We start from the raw sequence: 23,592 nt of genomic DNA, 5'->3' as shown, positions 1-23,592 counted from the left end.
CATATCCGTAGTAGGGATAACTTCTGGCCATCTCGTGAATCTATCTATTATTGTAAGGCAGTATTGCTTACCTTCAGAANTTGAAATGTTAATTAAGGTGTCCACTTACATATTCGGTTAATAATTTTTATTTGTTTAAACAAAATTAATTTGTTACAATATAATATTCTAACACCAAAAAAAGTACTTGCGTAGCGTGAAAATATCTTTTGTGATGTACCTCTTTCAAAAGTACATAAAAATGGTTGTCATCAGGGACGTACATGTAGATTTATTAAATACACCTAGTGCGCCACCTAGGAACCAAATCTAGAACCCGACACTCGAAATTTTTGCTCTGTTACAATCGTACCCTGTTACAATTGACCCCACTCTCCCCTACTTAAACTCTAAAAATGAAAAAAAAGCAAAACTGTGTAATTAACATTGACTGCAGGCATTCTTTAAATATCAGAGGTTAGACAATCATTCGTCATCATAAATAATTGAACATTTCAAATATTTCTTTCCCTGAATAGGTATAGCATAATTACTGACTGAATAAGTATAGCATAATTATATATAGCATAATTTTAATGCTCACTTATTAAAAGCATGACTGAATTCGGAACATAAATGCTGAATATTTTAAACATTAACCATTGTTATCACTGATTAAGCATAGCATAATGCTTAACAAAAGCATAACAGCATGTTGAACATTTCAAATATTTGTGAATCTCTATCCTAGATAAAGCATAGCATAATGCTTAACAAGGAAGAACATAATGTTGAACATTTTAAACATTTAAGGTTTTCTTTCTCTGAATAATAGTATAATGCGCAATAAAACAACAGCATAATGTTGAACATTTCAAATATCTGTAGCTTTCTTTCCCTGTGCGCAAAACTTTTATTACATCATAGATGAAAAAAATTAATACCAAAAACTGAGTTTATGGTCAAATAAGTATAATAAATTGCACAATAGTAAGTATTGGGCATAATGTGGAATTTTGAAAAATGTTAGAATAAAACATGAATAATTAAAACAAGTGAAAAAAGGTCATGATACTGCGCAGTTGTGAAAATTAAAATTGCAAATAATAAAAAGACTATGTACATTTATATCTGTTATCGCTATGGAAAAAAAAATGAAACATATTTTCGAAAATACGAATTATGATGAACACAGTTATACACAGAAATGTGAAAATAAAATATTAATATTTTAATCTAACGTACTATATAAAATAGAGAGAAAAAAATCGAGAATTTACGTGATCAGCTGTGAAAATGAAGTTTAATTATTTAAATTTGAAATAGTATAAAAAAATTTTAATGAAAAACAAAAAGCTGAACAGCTGATCATTAGCAAAATGGAAAACAAAATACGAACAAATATTATTAACAATCCTGATTAATTAATTATAGGCAATCTTCACTAAAAAACATAAAAAATAAAGAATGATGAATGATAAAGAACTAAAATATACAGTTGAGCAAGAATAAGTAACGAAATTTACACGCAATTATGCATTACAATAAATTAATTTACAACATTTGTTAGAATACAATGAGAAAATATTTATTAGACGGGGAAAAGCAATTTTATTATTGCATGCAGTTATTTTAATTGCATACGTTAACTGAACGTAACTTTGCATTAAATTTACTTATAAATGTAGAAAAAAAATTGCTAGAAAATAAATTAACCTCATTTATTACTTAATAAATGTAAGAGTATAATGAAATATCCTAATCATAAAATGGTGACTGAGTTAATATTATACGATTGCTTTAGAATATTATAAGAAAAAATTAATAAAAGACACATTTGTTTTAACGCGTTTAATTAGATAATAAGTAGATTCAATATAATTTAGTTAATTTGTTAAACTAGTGTAAGTGTGTTCTATTACTTATTGTAAAAATGCACACGTCCAAGTTTCAAAAAATGATAAGAGTATTCGAATGGAAAGGAAAGAAAAAATTTTCCAGCTGAACCCTTTTGAAAGCGGAAAAAGAGAGAGAGGGAGAGAGAACAAGAGAGAGAAAGAGAGGGAGAGAGAAAGAGCTAGAGAAAGAGAGGGAGAAAGAAAGAGCTGGAGAGAGAGAAAGAGAAAAAGAAAGAGAAGGAGTGAGAGTAAGAAAGAGAGAAAGAGAGAGAGAAAGAGAGGGAGAGAAAGAGAGGGAGAGAAAGAGAGGGAGGAAGTGAGTGGGAGATCAGAAAGAGGAAGAGAGAATGAAATAAATAAAACCATTTTCAACCTCAAGAGAAGACCCCCAATGTGTTTTAATTCCAAAGCTAATCAGAGAAAGTAAAGAAGATATCCCCTTTCTCCCTCCCTCCCATAAAAGACATGAACAGTTACGAGGGGCAGAGGCGTAGTTAATGCTCTTTTCGTATTTTTTTAAGTATTTTGTTTTTCATTTTTCTCTGCTAATAACACATTTCATAATAGAAGAAAATAATTACAATTTATTCCTGTTGAAAGCTTGAAATGTATAGATTCCATACTTGAACTTAAAAATAAGGATTTGTTGCAAAAGTTTAGACGAAGAACGGATTTCTAGAAGGTAGCTCCATTTCCGATATTTCACCTCCATTTATAATTTAAAATTTGTAGTAAAGGGGAAAAAATGAGTTCTCAAAAAGTTAAGAGTAAACTATGAAATTTCAAATGCTGAAAGAATTCATTCAAAGTATCAAAATGCAAACAAATTATGAGCAGAGAACTCTGCCATAGAAAAAGTATTAGTTGCTGTCATGGAGAGGGGAAGTATGACGTCCTCTTAAAAATAGCATATTGCTCAACAAAAGTATAGCACGATGTAGAACGTTTTCAACATTTATGATTTTCTTTCACTAAATAGGTATAGTATAATGCTAAAAAAATCACCGTATAATGTTAAACATAAATGTTCAACTTCATCTTCAACTTTAATATTCACCCCCTAAGAAATATTTCTAATGTTTTCACTAGAGCCACGGTGGCTCAGGGGACAGAGCGTTCGCCTTCCAATGAGGTGAACCGGGTTCGAATCCCTGTGACTGATCGATTCGAATTCTTTACCCGGCTCGCACGGACCACTGTGCTGGCGTGAAATATCCTTAGTATATCCTCAGTGGTAGACGGATCATGGGTTAGCGTCCCCTTGCCATCGAGCAAACCATGAAAGGTTTTCGTGGTTTTCCTTTCCATGTAATGCAAATGCGTGTTAGTTCCATCAACAAGACCCCCACGAAGGCAAATTTCTCCCAATACTTGATCCAGGAAGTCCCTTGTCTTTTGGATCGGATTCAAAATTACAAGGCTACTCAGTTGAACATTAGTAGTCGTAAACCCAATAAATTGGGTCGGCTGTTCAAAACAAAATAAAATAATGTTTTCACTAAGAAACTTTTGACTCTCCTTATCGACAAATTCCCATGGCCCGAATTTGTGTCCTGACCTACAGATTTCTTTTCAGTGTTTTTCTCAAAACTAGTTAGAAACTAAATCATTTTTAAGAATTTCCTCTGGTTTATGGACAATTTATTAAACAAATTAAAATATTCCATTAAACAAATTTTAATTCTTGAATTTATAAAATATTGAATGTTACTTTTGTTGTAAAATAAAAGGAATGTCTGTTTTTTTAAAAATTTAATTAGGAAAGAGATAGAAAAATGAATGTCACCATATTGCCTGGCGTATCGTGGCAAAAAGCCTTAGAACTCAGCGGTTGTAACATCAGGCAAGCTCAAAGTACTCAACCTGAATATGAAGTTTTCTTCAACGTAAATGGTGAGTATAACAACTTCCATACTTACTGATTAGCTTTGACTTATGAGACAAACCGAATCCGTAGCATAACTCGCTTATTTATACGTATTTATCACTTTGATGACATAGTTATGGAACCTTTGTTGAAAGTTAATCATAAAAATAAGTATTGTTCATCAGGCTGAAAATTAATGTTTAAGTGAGAAAAAAAACTCAATCTAAGTTGGACGAATTATTATCAAGGTCAATCACAATGTGGAAAAAATGTATAAAAATTTTGTTTGTTGAGTTAGTGATAATAGTCATTTATCTAATAATCATCGTTTACTTCCCTTCAGATTTCACCAACAATTAAGTTGATTTTGAAACATTCAAAATACCTTCGTTACTATTGACCTTGTCAGGTTTTACAGTGACTTTTTTGAATGGGAGAGCTATTTTATGAAAATTCCGAAATATCCATGAAATGAGAAACTTATTTAAAAATTAATGGAACAAAACAAAATTTAACCATTATCAAGATCTATTATTTATAGCATCTTATGACATACGAAAATCATTCATTCCATTTTCTGTCATTATTCATAGATATCGATCGATTTCAATTTCCAAGATGCCTGATCTCTCTCTTTCGTCTAAAACTTATCGTTTCAGAGTGAAAAGGTGATTTCCAGTAAATATATCGAAGTCTGTCTGAAGTTACTGGCACAAGTCAGTGAGCAGGTGGGTAATCACTTCGATTAGCCTGCGGAAGGACCGAGGGTGTGCAGTAATGTTTGAAGTGTTCTACCTAGTTAAAATATTCTATCGTAAACGACTCGAATTCCAGCACAGATCGTTAGACTACCCAAGCAGGGAGCCATCACCTCAGTAAGGGATCAAAATTGTGATGGCACGTAGTCGAAGAATCCACAGGGATGCTTCTCAAACCTTCGCTAATAGTTCATTATTGAACTGTGGTGGATTAGGGGATAGAACAATCGCCTTCCAATGAGGTGAAACGGATTCGAATATGAGCGACGACTGAATTCGAATTCCGCACCCGGCTCGCATCGACCACAGTTCTGACGTAAAATATCCTCAGAGGTAGACGGATCATGGGATAATATGATTCATAGGAAAATATGATCAGTCCCGTTGCCGTGAAACTAACCGTGTGAGGTTTTCGTGGTTTCCCTCTCCATGTGAAGCAAATGCGAGTTAGTTCCATCAAAAAAGTTCACCACGGAGACAAATGTCTCCCAATACGTGATCCAGGAGTAGTTCCCTTGTCATTTGGATTGGGTTTAAAATTACAAGGCTAGGGAGTTGTATATTGGTTGTGGTAAACTCAAAACGGGGTCGGCTGTTCAACGACGGTTTTAGAAAAAAAAATTAAAATGCCCCACGGTGCAGCGTTTTAGCCGACGTGAATAAAGTACTACTATTATTTCAAAACTCATCCCAGCTCTACCCACTTAACCTTTTCTGGTCGGGTGAGTCATAAATGCATTCGTACGGAATCAGAATCAGGATAGTAAAAAAATAAAAAGCGGTAGCTTAAGTTTGGGCATAGTTAACTTTGGCAGACTTATTTTTGCTTTCACATTAAATCTAACACATCCAATCCTTGTGTGTTAAAAGAGTAACTATAAAAATTTTAATACGAACTAAGTAGTGGTGAATTAAATAAAACAAACTATTATTACCCCGCCCACAAATAAACTGCAATAAAAATAGTTTGCCAACCAGTTTTTTCTTTTTTACCCTGATTATCGACACCCTGAGAATGCATTAATGACTCGCCCGCTTCGAAGAGGTTAAAAACGCTTCTTTTCGATTTGCTATCTTTCATTTTCCACTTGATTGCTGTTTCTGACCGTTAGAATTGTCCACTCTGAAACAAGTGGACAATTCTAACGGTTAGTTTAGTAATCAGTTTAATTTTAGTAATCGTCAACAGATCTCCTCGGGATTTGATAATGTTTTTTCCCATCAATTCAATACTAATTTTCAACACCAACACATGAGTATTTTGAGTTCACATAACACAAAATTTGAGAAACACCAAAATATTAAGCGAAAAAACAAGAAATAACGCTTCCGAAATTCGAAAATGTCTTATTGCTAAAAATTAATTTTACAAAATATCGGCCGTTTGTAAGAGCAATTGTTAGTAATTTTAGACCAACTCCAAATTTTGAACCATTTTACAAGAAAATAATCAATGGATCAAATTTAGGTTTCCTTTCATTTTTGGATACAGCCTGGCAATCGAGTTAACCTTTATTTTTTAAACATTATTATATAATATATAATGCCATCCACATTAACAAGAATGATAAATGTTGTAATAGTCTAACAATATTCATTTCTAACTTCTTTAGATAGGAAGCAACTCGTGAAAAGAAACCAAATTTTAAGACTGAAATAATTCAAGTGGTCTTTTATACTATAAAATAATCATGTATGAAACGTTTAAAAACTTTTTAACATGAACAATGTTTTCGCAACTTTTTCATCAAAGAAAATAGAGAAGCCTCAGTTTAAGTCTCAAGTCCACAGTTTAAATTGCACATATCATTTTACTATGAATAATTATCTTTGCTTCAGAAATTGCAAATGATATAAAAGATTTAGAAGCTAATAAACTTTTTAAAAGTCGCCAATTTGATTAGATTTTTCCACTATGATTATAAAAATCAATGAGTAATTCTGAATTTTTTTAAAATTTTGTGTGACCAGATAATGTGGCGTTAGAGTAACTATTTAAACATTAAAAAAGTGAATAAAAATGCTTTTTGTTTTTACAAAATAGTAGTTTTTTTTTATATTGACGCTTTACACCATTTTATGAATAACTTGACCTAACAGTTATGAATATGAATAATTGTTCTAAATTCACAGCAGTTACGAAAATACAACACTTTATTCGCAAAAAAAGCTTTATTTAAGGTGATGACAGAGTAGCTTTAATTGGTCCTTTTAAAATATCTGGAAAATTAGTTCGCTAAAGATTCGTCAATATTTTTTTCGTGATTTTATAATTTAACTTAGATCTATATTTTTCAAAAAAAAAAAAAGCTATCTTTGACAATATACTATTTTACAATCTTACTACCATTATTTACAAAATATACATTTTTATTAAAACTCAAATTACTTTCTAAGAAAAGTTATTCAAATTTCAAAGAAAGTAGGTCAATTATTTTACTTTACAAATTTAAACTCTTTTTCTTAAAAAAAAACAAAACCTTGTAATTTAAATGCTTCCAAATATATTGCTTCAAATTAAAAGATTTAAAACGAAAAACGCTTTTTTACTTTCTTTTATTGAGTCATGGTCTTTAAAATAGCACTCTCAACTCCAAACTTAAACTCATTGTCCAAATTATTTTTAAGATAATTACTCTGAATCAAGTACCTTGAAATAGTAATTAACTAACTTTAATTATCAACAGAGCTTTCTAAAAAATACTAACGAACAAAAATTAAAATATAAAAACTATCTTTTTCCTCTTTCGCAGAACAAGAACTTTTAATTCGAACTCTAAATGAGCTTACTTTGGCCATTAAAGAACTTCGATCGAATATGGACCATCAAGTAAGTGTACTCTTTATATATATACTTTATATCCTCTTTGAAAAACTCATTAAATACCTCTCATAGTTTATTAACATCAAGAAATTTATGTAACTTTTTTTTCTAATTAGTTGTTTGAATAGATTTATTCAATGTCAAATTAGAGAAATTTAAAGTAATTGACATTTAATTATAGTTTAGTTTAGCTCAAATTTTTTAAGATATTTCCCGACTTGTACAATTATTCTTTTGATATTAATTTCTTTTGTACTAAATTTGCTGATATTATAAAATAAGTTTTGTAACAAATAGCCTAAAAAATAATTGAATGGTTTTTCAGGCCTTACAATTAACACAACCCTTTTGTACAAAATTATTTTAGATTACGAAATATTTCTTTTAAGCAATATAATAAGCCTAAAAATAACTGAAAGCTTATAACATATTTGCTATTAAAAAGCTCTCGAATAAATATGTACGAAAATATTACCCATATTTATTTCCATCATAGAAAACGAACAAGAAAGAAAAAAGAAAAAATGCATAATTACGAAAAAAAGGGGGAAAATAAAGCATTAAAACCAAAAGTTTTTTTCTCCTTTTTAAGGAAAAATATTTTTCTGTCCCTCCGAATTCGTATTTCGTATTGACTTCTTAAATGGTTTTAATTCCAAGTCGAATTAGAGAAATTTAAAGTAATTGGTCCTCCAACAGTTAATTTAATAGACTTTTTGAATTTTACTGTAAATTTTAAGATTTTTGGTATTTGGCTTCCTTATTTCATCACCATAGTTTCCATCAAAAATAGCTTTGTAGTATTTAGGTGATAGTTTAAAACTTTTTTACTAAGTTGCTTTAGCTAATAATTTAGTTAATGATTTTCTGCTATCCCCATTTTTTCTATTTTTCGGAAATTTATTTTAATTTCTACATTTTGTGCACCTGGGATTCTCACCTAACTCACACACCTGGTTCCTATCTTTCTTATTTTATTTGATTCTTCAAGCTTGTTCCTTTTGCCCTAATGAGTAAGCATATTTTTTCCTTATTGCAACTTGTTTGTTCCCTGCTTTCTTCTGACACTTTGTGTTACAACACTGAGGAAGGTTCTTTTTTAAACAAGTTGTCAATACTTTAGTGGCTGCCTTATAGAAATAAAATCGTATTTAAAGTTATGCTTTTAAAATAATATTTTTAAATTTTTTTTTACAGTATAAATTTTGTTGTATGAATGGATTGACGTAGATAACTTTTTATCAAATTAGAAATGATAAAACTATCGCTAATTCAATTACAAATAATTCTTAATCATTTATTTGGCCAAGAATTCGAAAATAATTTAAATATCTTTATCATTTTTATTTATACACTTTTTTCCTTACGTGTAATTTTTTGCTTTAAATACGATTCAGTAGTCATAAAAAATTTAAGAGCCCATAAAACTGTACTTTGTCCAGGGCTTCGACCTCTCTAAATAGTGCCTGACATTATAAACAAATGTCAGCACTAAATAAACGAAAAAGAAAAAAACTAAAGAACTGCAGAAACGAAAAATATTTGCCAGTTTGAGCTTAAATTAGTTTTTTTTTTAAGATCTCTAGGAATTTTCGTATTAATATAAATGATAAAAACCTCTTTTAATTTTGCAGATTCACTTATTTTAATTTTGCAGAATAGTAACGCAAAAATATCGTTCTCCTATCTATCATATTTTTAAATTATTTCTTTAATTGATAGTTATAACTTTTAAAGTTTTAATATTATACTTCAAAAATTCTTTCAATTTTCATGTCAAGTTTTCAAATAAAATTTTTAAGAAAAGTTCTAGAGAAAATCATGTGCAATTATAACCGCCTCTTGGGTTTTATCGTCATGCTCCTTGGATAATAAAACTTTAGATTATCAAGTCTTTTATCTCAAATTGTAGCTTAGCTACCAAATAATTAAGCACTACACAAATATTACACATTTCCCTTAGCTAAACCATAAATTTAGTTATTATGAAAGAGGGAATTCCCTCGTGGAGTTATTAATTTAGCGAAATCTGTGACAGAGTTAGAAATTTAACGCATATTTGCTAACTCGTCGAGGGAAAATGCGTTCACCTAACTCATAATCTCCAAATCCAGAATGTTTTTCTGAAAATAGCGAAATGCGAGATCGTCTGCAAACGGTTTGGACATTCTAATGAGCGTATTTTGAGATTAGAGAGAGAAAATGGTGAGTAAAATGTTGCAGAGAATTGAAATCGTTTGCGATTTATAGTTCAAGCCATTTGTAATGAGATAATTTACGCAAATGTTTTTAATTTAATGAGATAAAATTTATTGTATTTATTGTAATAAATTCTAAAAAGTAAAAAATAACCTTAATTTATTTTATAAATTTATCATTTGCTCAATTGTTTTTTGAATTTTAACGAAGTAGTTTTTGAGAACTAAAATATCTAGAAATTATCTTTTGGCACAATGTTGTTACGGATAAGAAAGAATCTAATTAAAGAAACAAGGAACCATGCTTATCATTTGCTGAAAAGATTTTCTTTCTTCCTTGCCTTTCCATTCTTTTCTTCAAAATCTGTACTCATTAACCAGATTCTTCTAAAAATTGAAAGCTTAGTTATGAGGGGGTGGAGTTATCGATCATGCCAACCTTCATCTATCAAAAGGTACCTCATGCATGATTGAATCAAGTTAGCATGTCTTATATACCAGTGAATTGATATTTAATTTTCGTAGTGGTAGTTACATCACAGTTACATTAAGTTCAGCAGAAATTTTGTTAAAATATTTAAATAAATGCAGTTAAAAATATTGTGAATTTTAAATTTATCAAATTTTAAAATATTTTAGGTGCATTAGTTCAAAAAGTTTTAATTTGAAAATTTTTTAAGTTATAATTTATGTATATTAAAAAATTTAATTCATAGAATATTTTTAACATTTTTATATGAAATAAATATTTATCATAGTAATATTAATTTAGTTTTGAAAAGTTCTCCAGATTTAAAAAAAAAAATCACAAAATTTTATTCATTCCGATTATGCGTTTAAGAAATTTGTTTATATTTAAAGTTTATCAAAAACAAATTTCATACCAAAAATTATGTACTCTAGGAACATTTTGAAATATATGAAAAATTAATATTATCTTGGCAGTTAGGAGTCTAACAATAAGTAAGCAAAGTTTGCATGGGTACTTTTTATTTAAAATAAATGATATAAGTAGTAATTTTAAATAATAATAATTTTTAATATGAAATATTAAAACCACCAGCTTTATTTAATTTTTTTTTATTTGAATATTGTTTTAGAAATACTCAGGGATCTCAAGAATCTTAGAAAAATTCAAAAATGATTTAGTAAATTTATGTTCATGTTAGCAGGAATTTTTCTTTTCTTACTGTACTATTGCAGCGTTAGAATTCTGGTACAGCCGAATTTTCTCTCTACAAAATAACATATAGATGGAGTCACAAATATTTAAATTATCAAGTTAATTTCTTTTGTTTCTTTTTTTCCATTTTCTTTATACTTAAAAAATAAAAATAAAATATCAATTTAATATTATCAAATAAAATCAAATTACCAAGTTGATAAATAGGGGGCTGGTTTGTCCCCCTTTTTCAAATAAATTAAGACCCGTGCGAAACTTTATGCACATTAAATGATATAGCAGTACAAATTATTAAAAAATTACATGCATTTTACAAAAAAAAAAAAAAAAAAAAAATTAAAAAAAAAAAANAAAAATCAGTCCCAGATTTGTGTCTTACAGTGGCAACACTATATTTTGTTAATAAAAGTGTGCAAGGATTCGATAATCGATATCAACTTAAGTTGGCGACAGATGTTCTAAAATTGAAATCATTAACAAAAGCATCTTATTTTACGGTTGGCTGAACATCAATGGCATTTTTATTCCCCAAGTTTATTCTTGTTCGTCGCAAACTTTAAGCCCCTCCATAAAAGAAGACACATTCTTGCTCGGCTTGCTTTGCATCTTTTAATCCACACAGACACACACACACCTAAAGATAAATTCTGTTTGTGGCATCAAAGCAGTACTTCTTCCAGGAAATCTTCGAAACGACCTTGGAACGAAATGATGCGAAACAGAAAATTGCGAGAAATCATTCCCGCGTCTTAGAAGATTGAGAAATCTCTAGGGGACCATTGGCGAGGAACGAGGGAGCCATCTGGATTTTATATCAGCGACATTTTGATGATTCTGTGACGAGACCCTGTGGATGAGATTTTATAGGACTTTTCAGTTTATTAATTCCACACTCTGCCTACTTTGCTGTAAACGTCCTGCTTAAACCGAAGTTTTTTTACGAGGTTGTTAAAAGCACCTTATTTCGCCAAGTGGTGGCGCAGAAAATAGCTATTTCGCCACACTAAAAATGGCCGTGTAAATAAAATGTTGCGAAGAACTTTTTTTCTCTCTCTGGGTAGTTAAGGTGCGATGTTTACTCAATAGATCCTTCTCTAATGGAGGCAAAAGAAAGTAAGGTAATAAGGGAAGCACCTGTTGCAAATGTTTTACCAGAGAGGAGCAATAAAATGCTCGAAATTGAATTGGCTTCATTGTTGGCATAATCAAATCAAACATTATTAAGAAATTCTAACAACCACATATTTGTAAAAAAAAAAAAAAAAACGGAAACCACAATTATTACAGGTTAACTTAATAATGTCTATATCTAAATTATTGTTTTTATAGTAACTAAAGCATTTGTTGCATTTAAAAATAAAATCAAAGTTCTTGTGTTTTGGCAAGATTCAAGTTCTTAAAACCCTTCGGAGCAGAATTTTTACGTATTAAAAGTATTTTTCATACATTTTTTCATTATTTTGTATTAATTTAGGTCAGAATAAGTGAAAAACATTATTTAGCATTTTAATGATTTATATTTATGAGGCACAGCATGAAACACCGGTCTTTTTCTGCGTTAAAAGTGAAATCTCTCAAGCACGGTTCATTTCCGAAGTTTTTTTTTTCAAATTTCCACTTATTTGCAGTTACTTATATCTAAGAGAAGCAGTTATTCGTCATTGAAATGTCTTTATACAAAATCAATTAGTAATATCAATTAGTAATATATTTTTGAATATGAATGGAGAAAAATTTTAAATGACTTTTTTTTTGGGGGGGGGGGACTTTTTATTTAAGTATTAATATAATTCCAATGATCTAACAGATTTTTTAGTAACTATTAGACTATTTTTCATAATTAAAAAAATACAAAAATATATTTTTGCTTGTAATTAGAGGGTCAAAAAAAATATATGACATGGACACCGATATCGCATCTACGAGAAAGGATTAACAGGTAAAAGAACAAATATTCTAAATCGAGTTGAATACAATCTTTGCATACTTTAAACCAAATATTATTAGGAAATTCTTAACAATAGAATATTTGTAAAGAGAAACAAATAATGCTTATAACTAAATTGCCGTTTGTAGGGTATCTAAAACTTAAAACTTTAAAAATAGGAGCAAAGCTCATCTGTTTTGGTTAGGGCTTGATTTTAAGTTTTGTATCGTCATGTGTAAATTTTTTAGACATTATCAATATTATTCTCAATACCTAAAAGTATATGTTCCTTTTCAGAATTCATGACTTTGAAACTGAATGTTAAAATTTAAATGCTTAGATTTGTTTCTATATATATTATAGCAACTCGTTTACATATATTTCAAAGCAATTTAATTATTCTAAAACATAAAACTTGTTTGTATTTATTTTTTAGGCATATTTGCAATTCTTTTTATATCTTATGCAGCAATTAATTTTCAAATATTTTACTGTAATTTATTTAAGGAAATTTCACGGAAGCTCCTTAAGATATATACAGTATTTCAATTCCATCTAAATACAATATCTCACGAACAGATTCATATCCATCAAATTCTTTGGGAGTAGATTATTCNAAAAAAAAAAAAAAAAAAAAAAAAAAGAATCTATTTTACTTTTAAAACTGTCGACCATTTTCTCAAGAATACTGCGCAATTTTCAAATAAACAGAATTTAAAGAAATAAAACTTAATAAAATTAACATTTGAAAAAAGCAAATTATTTTTCCATATTTCACTTCTCAAAATATATACGAAATTAAAACCACTTTATCTTTAATAATGCATAATCAATCAAAAAAAGGATGCCAAACTGAGATTAGAAAAAAAAAATTAATTATACATTTCCAATATGATGTGATTAATGATTGTTTGAGTTATGAATTATCCTGACGGTTTTCACTGTAAAATTGTGTTGTTTTTCAGGTGCGAGAAACGAAACATTTGAGGGAAGCTATTCAAAATTGCGAAATGTGCAGAGGTAAAAAGAGTTTAATTTATTTGAAATTGCATCCTAGAACTTTCTTCAAATTTATATATTTTGTTTGAAATAATTTATTCGCATTTTTTTTTTCTGTTTGGATGAAAATCATCTTTAGTTTCAAGTAAGATATTCAAAATAAAATTACAGTTCATTTAAGGAGTTGAAATGTAAGAATAAAAATAATATTTCCTTGCTAATTCGCTGAAATGTGTTTGGAAAGTTGAGAATTATTTTATATCTGTATTTTCGTGCTAAGTGTACCGATGCAAGAAGTTGTTTTAAAAGTAATTTTTTTTAAAGTCTAGTCTAGCAAAAAGAAAAAGATTTACTGTGTCTGCTTTAAGAAAAAACTAGTATTTTTTTTATTTGCAACAATTTTAAAACTAGTTCTTGAGTTAGTTCGGCAAAATTTGGTGTTGCTTACCAAAAAAATGTTCTTTTTATTGTTGTTTTTTCTATTGCAGATTGTTTCGAATTAAACTGCGTACGATTCTGTTTTATTTAAATAATTTAAAACTTAACATTAATGATAACATGACTAATTTACAGCTCTATCTAACAAAAGCGAGTTTCACTGCGAATTTATCGCACTACGTAATTTTATTTAGGTAATTTGAAGTAAAATTAGTGCCTGTAGTATGTAAGAGGGATATAATTGAACTAGTGCTTTTAAAATTATCTAAAACAACGTTTTTAAATTTTTTTTTTATAAACGTAAATGATATACAGTCAATGATATTTGAATTGACAAAACATTATGTTCTAAAATGTGGACTGTCATAGATTGATCATGTTTTGTTAGAGTTAATGTTTAGTTCGGGAAGATTTCCGTATCGGTACCCATGCCAAAATAATCGCTAAATCATGACGATTTCCGAGTAGCGATCCTTGATAAATTATCGCGAGTTATTAATAATCGCGACTTTACAGAAATTGTCCAACTTGAATGGTATAACTAGTAGCCACGGGCAAACCCCAGCATTTTTTTAATTTTTACAAATTAAAAGTTTTTTTGGTGCCAGTTGGCGATAGTTTGCGTGAACAGACACCGCTACGAACAATTTTAGGAATTAAATTTCAACAACGGTCTTTTGCTTAGTTTATTTATTTAAAATCACCAGAAAGGATAATAAATAAAAATTGGGTTTATTTAAAACTTTCCTAATTGTTATTCATAGCTGCATCGATATATGCCTTTCAGTTTTTTGCATGATAGTGTAGAGTTGATTAATGCCAATTTATTGATAATTAACTTTTTTTTTACCCCGTACGAAGAGCTGGCATTCGGCTGGTTTATGGAAATAGTGATTCAAAAGCAAATCTTATTTCTCCTCAAAAGGTAGCAGAAGTTGTAGAGATAGGCCATGCTTTCAAGGAGTTACTTGCACCGATATCCCAGGTGGATATCGATGTGGACAATGCCCCAGAGGATATATCGGCGATGGTATCACTTGCCGTCCAGAAACAACCTGCTTGGACAGACCATGCTATGCTGGTAAAGTATTGTTTAACTCTTGTTTCAATGAAAAGAGAAAAAAAATTTGAATTAAAATGTAGATGATTGATTCTCATCGTCATCTGATTAGTTTTGGAATAATCTTGCAAAGACAAATTTAATGATGTTTAGCGCACACCAGGGGTCTGTCTAAGTTTTTTTTGAGAGGTTCCTATTTTGTGAAAATTTAGACATAATTTGTGAAAATTGAAAATTATAATAAAAAATCAACACAAAATATGGTAAAGTAAGAAAATATTTTCAAAAATTGTCTCCGCAAATAAAAATTATCTATGACTGGTAAATTTCCATATATATTTTCTGCATATATTCAAAAATAATTTTCTTACTGTAAAATCTTGGGCTTAAAATTGTACCCAAATTTAAAAATCCATAAAAATCGTTGTCGATAGTTAAAATTTCAACTTGAATTTAATAAAAACATGCATTTAACACTGAAACTTATCTTCATTATGAGAACATTTTCGGCTAGGTCATACAAAGAAAGTTTCACAGAGAAAAAATATTTCATAAAAAATAAAGGTATGTTAGAATAAATTTACAATAGTGTTTAAGATAATATTCGAATGTTTAAAATAATGTTCGAATTTTGACTTCCTCTAAAGTTCATAGAGGGCTCGTTGTTTCATTTTAAAAAACTCAGCGGAAAAAAAAGCCTCCCAGTTTGGCTTACCACATTGCACCAACTGACCTGTTCGTATAAGACAGCTGGCAGGAAAGCTCTTTTTCATAGATTGCAACGAGAACGGGATTTGCACGAGAACTTGCTTTTTTAAAAGTATTTTTTCTTAAAGTTGAATTTGTGAAGGTACCGGTAAATAGTAGTAAATTTCGCCTGGACAGACCTCTGCAATCGATTTTGATAGGTTTTGATTTAAAAAGACTTCAAAATTTCAACTGAAAGAATAATAAAAGTTTCAACTGAAAGAATAATAGAAGTTTCAATTGAAAGAATGTTTCAAGTTTCAGTTGAAAGAGCTATAGCAGCGTTTCTCAACATTTCAGTATTCGCGGCCCAGTTTTCAATCATAATTTTCATTGCGCCCCCCACTTACAGTAAAATGTATACAACAATAATGTATATTGAGTATTTTTAATTGTCTTTAAATTATTTTTAACTAACTACCAAAACAAAAGTAAAGTAAAACTCAGGAGCAATTGAGATTGTAGAAACTATGTTTGGAGTTAATTTTTCAAAACAATTACAGTCCATACCTCTTTCAAATTATACTGTTCCTCGTCGAATTGGTGATACAGCTGAAAATGTAGTGTCAGCTTTTCTCGATGTTGCGTGACAAAATGTTTTCAATAAACTTTGAAGCAAGAGATATTGATAAAGATGCTCATTTCATTGCCAATGTTTGATTTTGTGATAATATGTCAGTGGTAGAACTACTTTTCTGCAAATCAATAGAACTCAAAACAACAGCGCTAGCATTATTTGCTATTTTAAATGATGTTATGAATGATGCAAACANAATCGTTGTCGATAGTTAAAATTTCAACTTGAATTTAATAAAAACATGCATTTAACACTGAAACTTATCTTCATTATGAGAACATTTTCGGCTAGGTCATACAAAGAAAGTTTCACAGAGAAAAAATATTTCATAAAAAATAAAGGTATGTTAGAATAAATTTACAATAGTGTTTAAGATAATATTCGAATGTTTAAAATAATGTTCGAATTTTGACTTCCTCTAAAGTTCATAGAGGGCTCGTTGTTTCATTTTAAAAAACTCAGCGGAAAAAAAAGCCTCCCAGTTTGGCTTACCACATTGCACCAACTGACCTGTTCGTATAAGACAGCTGGCAGGAAAGCTCTTTTTCATAGATTGCAACGAGAACGGGATTTGCACGAGAACTTGCTTTTTTAAAAGTATTTTTTCTTAAAGTTGAATTTGTGAAGGTACCGGTAAATAGTAGTAAATTTCGCCTGGACAGACCTCTGCAATCGATTTTGATAGGTTTTGATTTAAAAAGACTTCAAAATTTCAACTGAAAGAATAATAAAAGTTTCAACTGAAAGAATAATAGAAGTTTCAATTGAAAGAATGTTTCAAGTTTCAGTTGAAAGAGCTATGGAGACTTTCAGTTTAAAGTTAACTTCAACTAGGCAAACAATTATCTGTAGACTCTAATTTTGGAGATTCAGCGTAGTTAAGTTGAGAAATATCGTTCTTTATACACACTCGCAAAATCTATTTTTGTTGCTTCTATTTTTTAAATTGATTTGGGCTATATTTTAGTTTGCGATTAAAAAAACGAAAATAATTTTTTCTCTGCTAGTTTCAACTGCTTTCTTAACAGAATTACCGAAAATCCACTAATGTTCTTAAATTAGAATGATAAAGAAAACTATTTTCAGTATTTAAAATTATTCAAATCATTTCAAAAGATCAGACAAATATAGTTGTGACTAAATATAGACGAATATAGTTAATACTGAACATAGTCGAATTCAGTTCAAAATATCAGGCAGCAAGAGGGTTTTATTTTCTTTAAAACTGAGATTTCCACATTAATCGCAATTTAGCAATGATGAATTTACAAAGCATAACTGAAATTCTAAAACTTTTTGCTTATTATAAATCAGCATAACGAACAGTCAAAACAGCTTCAGAATTTCCGACACCAAATGCATGAAATTAGTTCAAAATATCAGGTAGCCAGCAGTTTTTATTTATTTGTAAAACTGAAATTTCCCCTTTTTTCGCAATTTAGCTATGGTGAATCTTCAAAGCCTAGCTGAAAATCGAAATTTTTGCATATCAGCATAACAAATAGTCAAAATCAGCTTCAAAATTTCCGACCCCAATTGCTATATTAAAAATTGCGAACCAGTGATATTTATAAATTGAAGAGCAGGGCTCAGTGAAGAATAATAAAAGTCAGACTTTTTGCAAAATTGATATTTTTGCATCAAATTCCACCTTAGTATTATTTCCAGATATGTTATAATTTTCTGAAATTTCCATAAGTATAAGGCACAAAAAAATTGTATAACCGACATAGGTATTGTGGTGTTTTATTTACCAAAATGTCCCTGTAATCATTATGAAAATGTGACCTATCACTAAAGTGTCGTAAACCGTTCAACTGTATCAAGGGCTTTTGTTTTCTGTAGGTGTTCGTTGTTATGATACTGAAACTGGGTATCGTTGTGGTTCTTGTCCTCCTGGTTATACCGGCGACGGGATATCGTGTAAGCCACTAGATCGATGTGCCGAAATGCCATGTAGTGCTAACGTCAGATGCACAAACACTGATGCGCCACCTTATTATCGATGTGGTCCTTGTCCAGAAGGCTTTACGGGTAACGGGACATACTGCGATGACATCGATGAGGTTTGTATTTTTATAGATTGTTAAGGAAACTCTTATATTTCTTGTTTGTTTAGGAAGAAAACATTGAGACACAACTTTTATTTACAAAAATTTTCGTGTCGAAAAACATAATTATTTTTTAGGGATGGATATTATTTAAAGGAAATTGATGTGTTTCGAATATAGAATAATAAATAGAAGAAACTATGCAATAAGTTACGGTTCCCCCTCTAACGTTAACGTTATTTGAGCTTTAAAGCGCATGCGCGTTAATTTTCCGACAAATCGTAATTTTCGACATTCGTTAAATTCTGTTATTTACAATTTCTTCCAACCTTTTGCTACACTCTAAAAACTGTACCGCTGATTTCAGAGGCACATTTGGATCGTTTGTGCCTCTGAATTTTAAGGGCACAACGTNGTGGACGCCTGAACTACCGTACCATTTTTAACTCCTACTGTGAGCTACAAACCAAAAGAATCTACCAACTTTACTTTTTTTTTCTGTTGATGAGTACAATTGGTTTTTAACTCAATTGAGGATCAAAGTTAGTGAACTCGAAGTGTTAAGCCGAACTTCCGTATCTCGAACTTCCTTCCTAAAATATTACCGCGAACTACTAGTAGCTCGAGATCAACGGCCTGGTGGTCTCTGCTCTAGGACCTACTTTAAATCCCACATTATTCCAAAATTTATGTTATTCAATCTCATTAGTCCAGTAAAATCAGGCGTTTCTTTTTGTGAAAAATGGGGATAATTTGAAAGAGAACATTGTATTTCTATTTGTTTGACAACTTAGGCATTATGTTCGATGCATTAACTTACGTTAAATTGAATGAAATCATTTTCTAGACGATCGGACGAATCTTTTAGAAGTTATATGTACATATATGTACAAAAAATACGATTTTTTACTAGTACCTACTTATGCATCTGACATTACTATGTGCAAGCAGGTGAGGCATTGTTTCCTATGTATTGTCTTATGCTGTATCGAATAATAAGAATATACACAAGATAATAAAAGTAGTTCAAAAATTACAATAGTTTTGATTTACAAAAGGTACTTCTTTTGACATGTACTTATCTACACTTTTTACATACATTTTTTATGTACATTTACTACTCTATAAGCTGTTTGAACATGTGAGGCATATTTTACATGAGTAGTTTCATACAATGAAACGTAAAAATATACACAGAAAACAATGCCTTACTTGATTAGATATCAATGTCAGATGCGTAAATCGGTACAAAAACAAAATTGTACCATTTGTACACAAAACCCTTACAACTCTTAAACTTTTAGTCTGGGCTTCTAGAAAGTGTTTTAATTCAATTTAGAGTAAAATCATGAATTGCAAAAGAAATTCAATTATTCCCATTCAAAGCACCCACATCTCCCCTAAAAAAAGGGGTGAATGTACTGAAACTTGTAGGACAGTTTGCAGTTATCAATATAATTTATAATGCATGACAAAGCTCTCTTTCAAAAAATATCTGTGGTATTAATGTTTCCGTAGTAACAAATTATAATACTGGAGCACAAGCAGTCATCTTTTGATTATTCACATAGTTTTTCAAACGTCCCTTCCTGTTACTAAAAAATAATATCAGGGGAATAAAGGGTGGAATTAGAATACGATGTTAGAAAACATAACAAAAAGTATAAAGATTTTTATAACATTACGCATAGCATTTAATGCATAGAATTACGGGGAAATTAATTACTAGTTCCTAAAAGTTCATTTATTTTAATATTAATCATTAAGGAAAGAACTAAGAAAGCTTCAAACTCACACGCATTTAATTAACTATGAAATATATTATAGTGATTATACAAGAAAATCACCATATTCTCAAAGAAACTAAATAAACTAAATCAAACTTAAAGAAAATTCACGCATCACCTAGTTTTCAAAATTCATTAAAAGCTGCTATGAAGTTTTATGCTAAATTCCGTTCTATGTGACGTTATTTATGTTTTTCAAAACTTATATTTAAACCCTAGTCCAATAGTAGTTTTGAATGCATTTTACGAGTACATTACTCAAAAATTAAACTTATATTTGAACCACAGTCTATTAGTAGTTTTGAATGCATTTTACGAGTACATTACTCCAAAAACTAAACTTATATTTAAACCACAGTTCATTAGTAGTTTTAAATGCATTTTACGAATATGCATTTTAGTCAGAGTTTACATAGTCAAAGGCTAACATTTCACATTTACGATTTTATTTAGTTAATATTTACAGTTCCATTATCAAAAATGTACTTTTTTTTCTACAGTGTGATTTAGCAAGTCCATGTTTCCGGGATGTTAACTGCCGGAATACAGCTCCGGGTTATCGTTGTGATCCATGTCCTATAGGATACACTGGTCCAGCAGTTGAAGGAGTTGGAATAGAATATGCCCTCAGAGTTAAGCAGGTGAGTGAAATTCAATTTTAATTCCAGTTTCAACTTTGCAAAGAAATAGCAACTAGGATGTATTTGAAAACTTTAAATGCTTTTTTTTATGCAAACGAATTTTATAGATTCAGGCATACAGACCATGAAAGTTTAGTTTTATAGATGTTATCCAGGCTAAACTTTACTTCCATGAAAAATTTGAGAATTTTTTAATCAGATGTAGTTGCAGTTGTAGTTTATTTACGTCGCACTTGAGCTGCACAATGGGGTATTGGCGATGGCCTGGGAAACATCTCCGAAGATGATCCGAAGACATACCATCAAAATTTTGATCCTCTGCAGAGGTGATGGCACCTTTGCTTCGGCAAACTTTTGACCTACGCGTGAAGTCTAGCCCTTTACGGTAGAACAGTTTAACGAGGACCAGTATCACACATCCTTGGTCCCTTCCTAGACTGATCTCAGTGGTCACCCACCCGCACACTGACCGCAGCCAGTGGTGCTTGACTTCGGTGTTCTATTGGTAAAACAGATATATTTTGAATTACTTTTATTGACCGGAATCACAAGTAAATATTAAAGTGGTTTCAGCTCCTGTCAGTTTTCTCGAGTTATCAGACAGGGTTTGATGTTTTTAATGTTATCTTCCTCAAAAGTGACTCTGCTTTACCTTGCTTAAGTATTAATTTGTAATCACTAATGAGTAGATTTTCAGCTTCATACTTAGTATAAGCTGAATACTGTAACTGAAACCTTATAGTGTAGCTGAGTAGCTATACTATAAGGTTTCTGAATATGTATGAAGTGATTAGAGTAATATAAGTATTTGAATATATGAATATTCGTTTATTAGTATTAATAAACAAATATAACGCTATGCCAATTAATAATAGTATACAATATTTTTTATATTTTTTTATACTTTGTTATAGTTGTTTTAAAATAAAAATTTTAATTAATGATGGCTGAAAAAGAAGTGTGCAAAATTGGAAATTGTTTACGAACACCAATAGGCTTTCTACGCAGAATTATTTATACCCTAAAATGCTTATAAAAATTATTATTTTTTATGCATTACTCTATTTTATTTTTATTTTCTAACCGTCGTTGAACAGCCGACCCAATTTTATGGGTTTACGACTGCTAATGTTCAACTCCCGAGTCTTGTAATTTTGAACCCAATCCAGAAGACAAAGGAACTTCTGGATCGAGCATTAGGAGAAAATTGCCTTCGAGGAGGACTTTTTGATAGAACTAACCCGCATTTGCGTTACATGGAGAGGAAACCACGAAGAGAACCTCCCACGGTTAGCCTGACGACAAGGGAACTCTAACCCATGATTCGTCTACCACTGAGGATATTTCACGTCAGCACGGCGATCAGTGCAAGCCGGATGCGGAATTCGAATTGACTGGGATTCGAACCCAGTTCGCCTCATTGGAAGGCGAACGCTCTATCCCCTGAGCCATCGCTGCTCTGCATTACTCTATTATATAAAATACTGATCATTGACTCTATTATATAAAGATATTGACTCTATTATATAAAGTATTGATATCGTGAGTTTTTGGAATTCTTGTTTGAATTGAAGTGAAGTCTTGAAGATCGCAAATTAATATTTTGTTTAAGAAAAAACCAAAATGTATCGAATATTGATAATTCACATCTGAACAAAATCTCTTTGATCACCAGAGGCAAAACAGAAGAGTTGAAAGAGGATTATTAGAAACAACTTTCAAGTTCATTAGGCAACAAATATGGTTTTTATGATTTTCACACCGCCTTCTTCACTTGATTCGTATTCTTTGGGTCTTGCTTTTATTTCTTCCTAACTTAAATAAAAATCGGCGAACCCGAATGTGAATAATTTTTGACACGGAGGACAAGTTCTCTAGAAATAGATAGATATTTCTACTGTACACCTTGCACTATACACTTTTAGGCAATTTTATTGAATTGTTATGTAAGTTTCTTAAAATGTTAATCGTTAGAAAACTGAATTTTGTATACAATATTAAAAATTTCTCAGAAAAACTGGTTGAATAACAATTTATGTAATTATTACTTAACCATATTGAAGCAAAACAGTCCAATAACCATAAATAAGATGGTATTCAAAGTGTTAACTATCAGAAAAACCGTTTATGAACTGATTTGACCTAATACGGTTAAGCAACCAGAATTTAATCGCCCCAACTAAGACCATCTAATAAAGCCACTTAGTTCCCTGCAGCCGGGTACCTAGTCGAGAAAGCTAATCTGTTAGTCTCAGAACCGGCAGAACGGGGGTTCGACACCACCATTCCCTTCAACACATGAAGAGTTTCCAGTGTGTAGGGGAGAATGGTGTCAATTGTAGCATTTTTTACTTAACTATTTTTAACTAACGAAAAATCCAATATATTATTAATATTAATTGACAGACGAGTAAAGTAGACTATCCTCTACTAGAAAAAAAAATAACTAATTTTAAATGTTATTATATTAGTTATTAACAATTTTTGATAGTCGAGCACTTGTTACAATTGTCCCCACTTACGGGGTCAATTGTAACAGTTCATAAATTCAACTAAAACATAGTTAATTATACATAGTATCATAGTTGTGATATATTTCTTTATTGATCAAAATAGTAGTGATATTTTAGGAGTAAAAATAATAATGAGCAGAGACCT

General features: G+C 30.3%; 1 protein-coding gene across 1 annotated transcript in view; it reads left to right on the top strand.

The window, feature by feature from the left end:
* Nucleotides 1-23,592, top strand: part of LOC107456330 (cartilage oligomeric matrix protein) — a gene marked incomplete in the record, with an annotated part of 101,468 nt that overhangs the window by 20,017 nt on the left and 57,859 nt on the right. Inside the window, 6 exon segments of the mRNA XM_043054677.2 lie at nt 3,638-3,770; nt 7,256-7,332; nt 13,600-13,654; nt 14,997-15,152; nt 18,301-18,521; nt 20,794-20,934. Of these exon segments, the coding sequence (XP_042910611.1) occupies nt 3,638-3,770; nt 7,256-7,332; nt 13,600-13,654; nt 14,997-15,152; nt 18,301-18,521; nt 20,794-20,934 (783 nt within the window).

Source organism: Parasteatoda tepidariorum, chromosome 7 (assembly GCF_043381705.1).
Source record: "Parasteatoda tepidariorum isolate YZ-2023 chromosome 7, CAS_Ptep_4.0, whole genome shotgun sequence".
Taxonomy (NCBI): Eukaryota; Metazoa; Arthropoda; class Arachnida; order Araneae; family Theridiidae; genus Parasteatoda; species Parasteatoda tepidariorum.
This window is presented reverse-complemented; position numbering and strand designations above follow the sequence as displayed.